This window comes from Periplaneta americana, chromosome 12 (genome assembly GCF_040183065.1).
Source record: "Periplaneta americana isolate PAMFEO1 chromosome 12, P.americana_PAMFEO1_priV1, whole genome shotgun sequence".
In the NCBI taxonomy this organism is placed as follows: domain Eukaryota; kingdom Metazoa; phylum Arthropoda; class Insecta; order Blattodea; family Blattidae; genus Periplaneta; species Periplaneta americana.
In genome coordinates this window covers 93490508-93501121 of record NC_091128.1, presented here as the reverse complement: position 1 = coordinate 93501121, position 10614 = coordinate 93490508, and the positions used below count along the sequence as shown (strand labels likewise).

Below are 10614 nucleotides of genomic sequence, written 5' to 3'. Positions count from 1 at the left end.
AAATGAAACCTCACATATTACCCCTCTGTGCTTTGTGTGCGGCACGTATTGTGTATAACGGAAACCAACAGCTGTTACGTTCGCTTTGTGCACGTAACTGCCTCATGAACGTTGGCACGACCGCATCTTTTACTCAACTATCTGCAACTAAAAATTATTAATAACTTAATCTAGAGTCTGACTAGACCTACAACAATCCTAAATGAATAAGGAATTGATAGTAGTATTAAATTATTTTACATAATATGAATATAAGAGAATTAGGTACATCCTACGAATAGTGACAATAATGCTTAAAATTATCCCTTAACTATATATTGGCAATACTGACAGCGGAAATGTGTGTTTATCTAATGCCTACTCACTTCACTTATGTGATTCGGGTTCCGCATATTACAGGTAGTCCACACCTGTGGAGTAACGGTCAGCGCGTCTGGTCGCGAAACCAGGTGGCCCGGGTTCGAATCCCGGTCGGGGCAAGTTATCTGGTTGAGGTTTTTTCCGGGGTTTTCCCTTAACCCAATACGAGCAAATGCTGGATAACTTTCGGTGCTGGACCCCGGACTCATTTCACCGGCATTATCACCTTCATTTCATTCAGAAGCTAAATAATCTAGATGTTGATACAGCGTCGTAAAATAACACCCCAAAAAATATTGCAGGTAGATAGCAGGACTGCGACACATTTTCAGTGTATGTGTAAATAAAAAGTCCTTTCTTATTTGACAAACAAAATATTTAATTTCGTTAACCGTTGATAATGCAAAAAATTATTAACGTTTTCACCAAAGTAAAGGAAGTGAACTGACACGGGCCACACAAAACATGCAATGGAAAAACATTTTAAATTTTATATGGATTAATTTTACAACACCTAGAGTATATATTGAGAAATGACAAAATATTTATCGGATTACCTAAAATAGCGTATTATTGTTAATTGCATTTCAAACAAATTAAGGAACGAAAATAATTGTGAAAACAGAGGAAAAAATGACTTCGTAAAGAGAAAGACGAAAATTATGATGATTGCGATGGTAGTCAAAAAATGATGACATTGAAGATGAAAGTGAAGAACAGGAAGAAGAAGACATCGAATGTGAAGAAAAAAATATCCGAGAATTTGATTTTCCTCTATCATTGCATTTAATTTATCTTTATATTGTGAATAATACTCCAAAAAAATTGCTTTGTACTATTATAAGATATAATAATTACTTATTACGTCTGGATACGGAACAGACGGATGATGATGATGATGATGATGATGATGATGATGAAAAACATTATTAAATTAATTTTTTAGTTTGTTATTTTACGAGCTTTACCGACTGTTATGGTTATCTAGCGTCTGAGTGGGATGAAAGTCATAATACTAGCGAGATCTCGAGACCTCATAAGAATCGAACTCTTCGAAAATTTGCACTCAAATCACTAATCTTGACAGTCGGCAACATTTGACGCACCCTAGTTAGGATACAACTATAGTGGCAATGTCATGATGTTACAGTAGTATGAATAGGTGTTAGTGAGCAAAGATAGCCACTGTTGGCTGACTGACTTTACGAAGACTGGACATGGGACGGGTTCGTACATATAGGCACGTTTTGGCCCATTCTGCGTCATTATATAGACTACTATGATTGTCCACGTCCGACAGGTGACTCGGGTTGCAATCGTGAATTCGACGCTGACAGAAGGGCCATCCAGCCTCAGCCCTTGATAGAGCCGGGTCCCGTTTCGCGGACAAGTAGCCTGATAAGCCCTCGGGCCCCGAATCCCAAGCCCTTCCTGATCAGCCGACGCTGAAAAGTGAGGCATCCTGCCTCAGCCCCTGATAGAGACAGGTCCCGTCTACATGCGAGTAGCCTGATGAGCCCCAGAGGCCAAGAGTTTCAAGCCCTGCCTATGTGTGCATCGGAAACCCCCAGACTTCAACTCAATTTATTTTTTCTATTGTAGATTATAGGTGAAATGAGGAGAGAAAGAGAGTGCTGGTAGAATGATAGAAGGATACGGAGGGACCCCTATAAAAAAAAAACATCTGAAACGTCTGCTTTGTCAACCACGAATTCCATCACGACCTGGCAGGGGATAATAGCCGCTGTTACAATCAAGGTTACGGAACTAGTGTACGGAAGAAATGTGTGTTTGTTCATTTCTTGTGGATCCCAGTGGTGGCGAAGTGGTCAGACCTCCAGCCTGTCACGCAGGGGCCCGGGTTCGAGTACCGGTCAAGCCTGGGATTTTTAATTGAAATATCCATAGTGACATTTTTGGCAAGGTCGTAGTTGGGATTTCTCTCCAGCTTATCCGGGTTTTCCCCATATTAGGCATCTACATCATTCCTCCACCATTTCTCCATTTCGTCATCATTCCATAATATTCTCAGATTGCCGTCTGGCGACTCACCGAAGGGGATGGCCTAGGGACGAGTGGGGATGGCTTGCTCGAAACCTGGGGGATAAGCTCTTCAGTATACTTTTATAATCTTTGCAATTTTTGATTAGTGTTGGTTTTATAATAACTATCTGTTTAAGTTTCTTAAAAGTTTATTTTATTAATGTTTGATTTATTAATATTTAATTATTTTATTGAAAATTTTTATTGAACTATTGCTCAGCCATTCTACTAACTTTGCAACGCTGAATATTTTCAACAAATCGTAAGGATATTGGAACTTTATACTTCATTTTTGGTGCTTGATCGGGTTACGCAGCGAACCTTAGTGTAGTCAGCCGGTATGGGTTTGGAAATGCGACTAGCTTTAGGGTTAGCGCAGTAGATAGTAACAGGTGCAGTACTGGGCCATAGTGCCCCTTCCCATAGATTCCATTCCATTCCTTTCCTTTCTTGTGTTCCTTTTAATGATTGATGATAACATCTTTCTGGCAGTATAGGAAAGGTCTGCGCATTCAGTGCTGGTGTTGGTAACAATATTGTGATGGTGTTTTTTTTCTTTGCAGGCGTGGTGAGTGATGACCTGACAGTGACAGCGCCCGTGTCGCCATGAGCACCACAGGAGGAAGCACCACGTCGGGTGCTCCCGCTACGGCCCAGGCGGAGGCCGTGGCGAATTCGGGCTACGGCAGCGGGGACGAGACCACGAGCCTGCTGGCCCGCGAGCCGCCCGTCACCATCACGCCGACCATGACGCCGGCCAGCAGCAAGCCCGTGCTGATGCGCCAGGAGTGCACCACCCTGCTCCTGTCGTCGCCGGGCCACCTGGGGGGCAGCCAGGAGAGCAGCGCGAGCGTGTGCCTGGCCGAGGAGGGGTCGGGGGCGGCGCGCTCAGTGCCGGACATCGAGCTGCACTGTCGTCTGCAGGGCGAGTCGGTGACGTCGCCCGCCGGCAGCCACCACGGCCTGACGTCCACGGCCACCATGGCCGGCACCTGCAGACTGCGCACGGCGTCGGCCGGCTACCACCTGCTGCCCCACGCGCACTCCCGCTGCCGCTGCGGAGACCGACGAGACTCTCACTCCACGCTGATGCTGCAGCCGCTGGCGAGGTCCGTGTCCAGGGAGAGCGTGCGGTCCGTGGGGCTGCACCACCACCACCAGTGCCCCTGCAACGCCGCCCCCTGCACCGGGGGCTCCTGCCCCGCTCCGCCCCCGCCTGTCCTTCTCACGACCTCACCTTACAGGTAAGATCCACCAAACAAAGAAATCTTACTTATGGAGATACCAAAACACGCAGTCAAATAAAACATTGCAAAGGTAATACAGAGTTAAAGCAATACAACTGTGCAGATTTTAACAGCTTATTCCTTGAATAGAGTGCAACAAATATAGGCCCAAATGAATACTTTGCTTTAAAAAATAATTTCCTCCTAAGTATTAACACAATTTTACTCGATTAGTACTATCCGTACGACTCTGATTCTTATTATTATCAGTAGGGTTGGAATTATTATGCTCTAAAAGTTAAAAGTGACGTGGATATATATCAGGCATGTCAATTGATGCCCACAGAAGCAAGCGCGCGCTTTAGAGCCCAGGAGAGCCTGAGCGCTTTAGAGCGGAAAGGAAAGAGAGACGAAAGAGGTGGTATATGCCGCTTGGTCGAGATATATACAGGGATGGCCAGCACTGATTCAATAGATAAAGGGAAGAGAACTTATTGAAACTGTATCCATATTAATTTTTAGATTTGCCTGAGAAGTATAAGTGCATTATAAGAATGTAAGTTTTAATTCTAATGCTCATTTTTCACCAAGTTTGATTTTTTTATTCAAAAGAAATATTTTCTCAACTTTTCGTATAGAAAAGTGAAATTTTCAGGTATAGGCCTATTTATTTAGTAGCCTTACAGAATGTTTTCGTAAATCTAATATACCGTAAATACGTATACTGAAGATAGTGTATTGAACATTTTGAAAATATTCGCATGGAAATTGTTTGTAAGGAAATGAATTAACAAAGCAACTACTGTTACATCATAAGCAAAAGATGCCTGCCCATATGTTGTAAAAATGTCAGCTCTATAGCTTCAGCAGATTTCGAGAAAATAATTTAATATTCTGATGATAGGAAGTTGCTCACAAATATCACCTTAAAAACATAATGCGATAAGAGTTTTATTATGTAATATTAGTTACACTTAAAACAGATACAGTACCTAGATAACTTTGCTTTGTACTGTAATATAGTTTTGATTAGTTTATTGATTACTTTATTGATTACTTTAGTAAGGCTGAGGATACCATCAATATAAATTCCAACTTATCATGTCATACTCAATTTCTTTCTTTGGAATATCACTTTCTTTATGAATGATGTGTTTCATCCACTTAATACAGTATAATATTACACTAATATGGAATTTTAGTGAATATTCCTTCTTAACTCTCTATTATGTTATTAAGATTTAAAACACAAGCGCAATATTAAGAAATCAGTGTTAGCACTTTTGTTTTACAAACAATATAGATAATATTAAACAGAAAGCAGCCATATAAAAATAAGGACATAAAATTTCACGTTCCGTTTGAAGTTTGTGCACCACTGTTTTCTTAATCCAACAGGTTGCTTATTCATATACACAACCCTTCCTCTTTCCATACTTAGCGCTTGCTACCCGCGCACGATGTCAAGGTCAGAAAAATGCGCTTGCTTTCCCATCATTGATATAAATCATTAGTTGTGTCTAAGAATATTTAAGTAAGCGCCTGGTTTACACTGCTTTTGAATTCAAAATGTCTTTGGTAGACACGTGATATTTCCAGCGAAAAGCATAGTATTCTGTATAGACCGCGCCCACAAATTTTCTTACTGCGGACAGGATACTATAATCTTCCTTTTCCTTATGTTCATTGTCAAGTAATGAGTGAATAAATTTCGGAGTCATGTTCATCCGACCGTAACGAAGTACTCAATGGCAATGAGGTTTCTTTCTGAGATAGAATAAGTGTTAACTGGTCTTGAACTATACTGTGTTTTAATACTAACTTTTAGATAATCAAAATCCGAGCCCTACTTATTCTTAGAGATAATGATATAGAACGTATTATCCTTTTGCAGTTATTAAAATAAAACGGATTGTTTTCTTGTAAATTGAATAAAAGGAATAACATATAAGTCTGTAGTTATTTCTTTCCATTAGGAAGTCTAGCAGCTGTATTGTAGGGACTAAGCGACGGAATGCTACTATTAGATTTGAGTTCGTGTGCATTCCTAGGTGATCTGGCCCTGCGCTGTTGCCAAACTACACAGATTTTCAGTTAAATTTTTAAATTAACCATGTACTTAATTACAAACCGCATAATAGTTTTTTTTATTGATTTTAATGTATTCTGTTGCTCCCTCCAACCTGCACAGTTGTTTCACTTTCACTCTGTATTAAATAACTAAGTTCCGCCAAACACAGAATTTTTATCAATAAAGTTCTTAAATTTAAACTTGTCATTCATAAAACTGGGTTTCATACTTCAAACGTAAGACTTTATCATACAAGGAACTTAATTATTAATGAAATACTGTACAGTCTTAGAAAAAAAAATTGTCGCACAGACACTGTGTCCCAGAAGGGAGGCAGTGCGCATGATTAGAGGACGAGAGACGTGGTTCACAAGAAAACGACTAGTTGAGGTAATAAACTTAGTTTTTTATATTTTTTTATTTAACGACGCTCGCAACTGCCGAGATTATAGTAGCGTCGTCGGTGTGCCGGAATTTTGTCCCGCAGGAGTTCATTTACATGCCAGTAAATCTACTGCCATGAACCTGTTGCATTTAAGCACACTTAAATGCCATCGACCTGGGCCAGGATCGAATCCGCAAAATTTAGTTTTGTTTCGTTGAATGTTTGAACATGCGCAATGCCAGATACGCCGAACATCGGAATTTCACAAAAACTTTTCTCAATTTAAAAATAATAGCAAGTAAAACTGCAAAGCTTAGGCCTATACAGATTTTATAAAAGAATTTTATAACTGTGATTCGATAAATACAAAATTTCGCAAAAAAAAATTGTATTGCTTAAAACTCTGACCTTTCAGATGTAAAATTTAATAATTGAATTCCGAAAAGAAAAACGAATAACTCATTCCAGTCATTCGTAGCTATAAAGACATCAAATTCAAACAAACAGATGAGGTTAATTTTAAAACTCCCTGCGTTCCAAAATATGGAATAGCATTACTCGACCGAGGGGAAAGGACCCGCGGGCGTAATGTGAACTATAGTGATAGCGCTATACGACCACTGGAACAGTGCAAGTGGCGCTGCGGGCTGCAGGACTCCACTGGCCTCGGTCGAGTTATAAGAAACAAAAGAAGTTTGATTATTGCGCATACGCGCACGAAATGTTTCGCGGTGTGGCATTCTGTTCAGCAGTAAAGGGACTATCAGACAGTGCAGTTGTGAATGTTTCTAATCTTCTATATCAAACTATAATATTTAAATAGTTCATTATGAACAGAAATCAAATAGGCACCTGATGTGGCGTTCCTGTTGCTAAAAATGTAACACCAACCCAGTCAATTTTGAATAGAACATCTAAGGCTCAACAGTCGTACAAAAACGGGATATAATTTATTGCAGTTTTTATGTTAATTTGCCTCTCTCAAAACAATGTTTTTTTCTTTTATTAATTTGACATCGCACAGAATGAAATGTACTTAATTTTTATGATTTTCTTATGTTAATTTATCAAACAAGTATCTAGAAGATGTATTAGAGTTACATGATATTACTGAGAACTTTAACAAATGTACACCTTATTTTGAAACAGAATTAATGACATCTTTCTATACCATATTTTGGAACAGAGGGAATACCGTAAAATGGGGTGAATAGGATCAGTGGGGGTGAATAGGATCAAAACTTTTATTCTTGGTTATAAAGTTTGTTATAAACTGCAATTGAGCAGGAAGACAGTCATTGCTTACTAGAACAATAATAGTAACCAATGACTGTAATCCCGCTCAAGTACAGTTTATAACAAACTTTATAACCAAGAATAAAGTTTTGATCCTATTCACCCCCACTGATCCTATTCACCCCATTTTACGGTAGCTAAAGTTCGCTGGCGGATATATTAAATTTCTTTAATCAAGTTCTGTAGTTTAAAATAAAAAACAAAATATTCGCTTTGAAAATAAAAATTTCGAAGTAAGACGTACGTAGACTTATTTATTTAAATGATATATATATACTGTGTATATATATATATATATGTATATATATATATATAATCAGTTTATTATCAATTGCACATCTGGTTTCGGAAATATTCTCGGTGGTAGTTTTATTTGACTCATCCGGTATTTACATCTACTGACTTAAATATGTAGCCCAGTAATAAACAGAATGACCACCACAATCACCACCACCACCACCACCACCATCATCATCATATAATCATCCTCATCATCATCATCATCATCATCACCATCACAGAAATCATTCGTAAATATTAATTTACATATTGTGTCTGATACAAATTAAGAAAATCGTGTTCCAAAAAATTTGTTATAAACTTTGATCCTTCATATTTACGGAGTATTAGTTTATAAGTGAAGTCAGCTCAGGTTCTTTTATTTCATGACATGGCGTTACAGAGCGGAACAGAATCATTCCTTAAGCAAAATAACATAGGTAGGTTTATTACACAACCCTGTGGAATGACTTTCATACCAATTATGCGAATTTTGCAGACTGGTTCCGTCATTTCCAGCAGTACGTGTTTTTCTCCAACCTACTTTTCACGTAAAATCATTCCCTGGTGATGGGCTGCCGTTCCTCAGATGTGTGAATTTTTTACAAACGCAAACACTGTTATCTATCAACTTTGGATATACCTCGAGGAAACACGTGTCATAAAAGCCGTATGAGCCAGTACATAGAACACGCGAAGAAAGATACCGGTATCGTATTTTCTGACCGAAGATTATAATAAAACTTGGGATTTTGGAGAGTATTTGTAGCAAGGAAACGGGAGAACCCCGAGGAAATAAAATAATTCGCCATAACCAGCTTTCACCCATCATAAATATCGTTTTTACGCGACCCTGGGTTCGAATGCTAACTCATTTGCATAACACTTTCACGTACTGTTTGTCAGCCACTGAAGTTACTTCTTTTTTTACTGTCTAGCTATTTTCTGTAGTAACTAACTGCTTTTAGCAAAAATATTTTTCATGCTATTCAAATATGATACTTAACTCTTGTTTATATTTAATGAGGCGTTTTTACATTAAATCACGGCCACCTTGATAGCTCAGTTGGCAGAATGCTGGTTTATTACGATCGCGGTCCTGAGTTCAAAACTCGGCGATGGTAGTGTTATACAGGTGTTTCCGGGCTAGTGTTACAAACTTTCAGGGATGATGGGGAAGGGCACATGTATCAATTTGAGATAAGGAACCATGGTCCGGAAATGACCGAGTCGGAATGTTGCAAGCAAAAATATTTGTGTGGAAATGAAATAATTTTATTCCTCTGTACACCTTATTTATGTATATTTATCTGTACATCTTACACATCCTGTATTCATCTGACGTTATTTACGTTGTCTACTTACAGTATTCCATTCAGTGCGCTATCTGAGGGGTGGGGATAGGAAACTACACTAAAGCACTGCAGATAGCGTAATGTGTAACGGACATGGTGGTCCAGATATGCACGTCTGTAGACAGCAGTGTATGTGTACAAGTTGCAGTGTCCAGTCGATGAGGCCTAGTGAAATGGAGGAGTACACGAGAGCGGAATATGCAGACCTGATTTTCGAATATGGATGAGCCAATGGGAACAGCAGACAAGCTCACAGATTGTATTTTTTTATTTTATTCTGTTATTTTACGACGCTGTATCAACATTTAGGTTATTTAGCGTCTGAATGAAATGAAGGTGATAATGCCGGTGAAACGAAACTGGGGTCCAGCACCGAAAGTTACCCAGCATCACAGATTGTATCGGCCAAGTACCCACGTAGGAGATATCCGGCCCATACATCTTTCCGCGACTATTCCAAAGGTTAAGGGAAGAAGGGCACGTGGTGCCAAATTACAATTCCATTTCCACACAACTATTTTTGCTTATAACTTTCGACTCAGTCATTTCCGGACCAGGGTTCCTGATCTCAAATTGATACATGTGCCTTTCCCCATCATCCCTGAAAGTTTGTAACACCAGCCCGGAAACACCCTGTATATTTGATGCACAAAGTCAAGGTTTTGAGGGTTTTTCTCGGAGTTCTCCTCTTTCCATGAGGCTATTTCACCTTCAGTCTCTACAATTCCCCTTTTATTATCATCTCCGTCTCAAAAATAGCACTATTTTTGTTTGAGTAACGTCGAATCGATCGTCCGGCATAATGATTGTTCCTAGCGGTTTGTCCAGAGATACTGGATGATATTAGTGGTGAGTTGTAGACAACTTACATATCTATAGTTTATCAAAGCTACTACGGTCTCCCAGGATCTCACCTGTGGCGGGGATATGACGACCAGTCCATCACTAGATGTATAGTATACAGATCTGATGACTGGATATAAATGTGAAGTGTGGCGGATGTTGGAGTCGGCCTAGCGGGACACATAATTGGCATGCAACTCATTCCAGCATGGGTTCACGAAAAGTCTATTTAAGCTGAATTTTTTAGGGACGCACCATGCCCCAACAGATAATCACCTCTTTAGATCTATACATCTATATATCAGCTCATGTAAATATTCCGCCCAGTAGCAGCAGTGAAAGTGATGCATAGGTTAATGAGATGGAATAAGCGATTCTATTACCGAACAGGAGCGCGACATCAAAACTTTTGCATAACAGGGGGTATAATTAGAACAGCCTACGCATAGTCACAAAACACTATCAGTTTGACATGAATTACTACTCCAACTACCTACTTACTTATTCACCCCATTTAATCGTACAAAATGATTACTCCATTTATCTAGAATGTAAATGAGCAATTAATAAGCAAGGGATAATGTACAGGATTTGTGTGGTGTTTTGTACAACATCGAAGATCAACTCCATACTTTACAAATGAGTTTGTTTGTAACTTGTAAATTATTATTCTTACTTACTTAGTTACTTACAAATGGCTTTTAAGGAGCCCGCAGGTTCATTGCCGCCCTCACATAAGCTCGCCATCGGTCCCTG

General features: G+C 39.4%; 1 protein-coding gene across 1 annotated transcript in view; it reads left to right on the top strand.

The window, feature by feature from the left end:
* Positions 1–2970: 2970 nt before the first annotated feature.
* The window catches only part of LOC138710688 (small conductance calcium-activated potassium channel protein-like), a 58935-nt gene continuing 51291 nt past the window's right edge, over positions 2971–10614 (top strand). Inside the window, exon 1 of the mRNA XM_069841751.1 lies at positions 2971–3647. Within this exon, the coding sequence (XP_069697852.1) occupies positions 3010–3647 (638 nt within the window). The 5' untranslated portion in view covers positions 2971–3009. The remainder of the gene's footprint in view (positions 3648–10614) is intronic.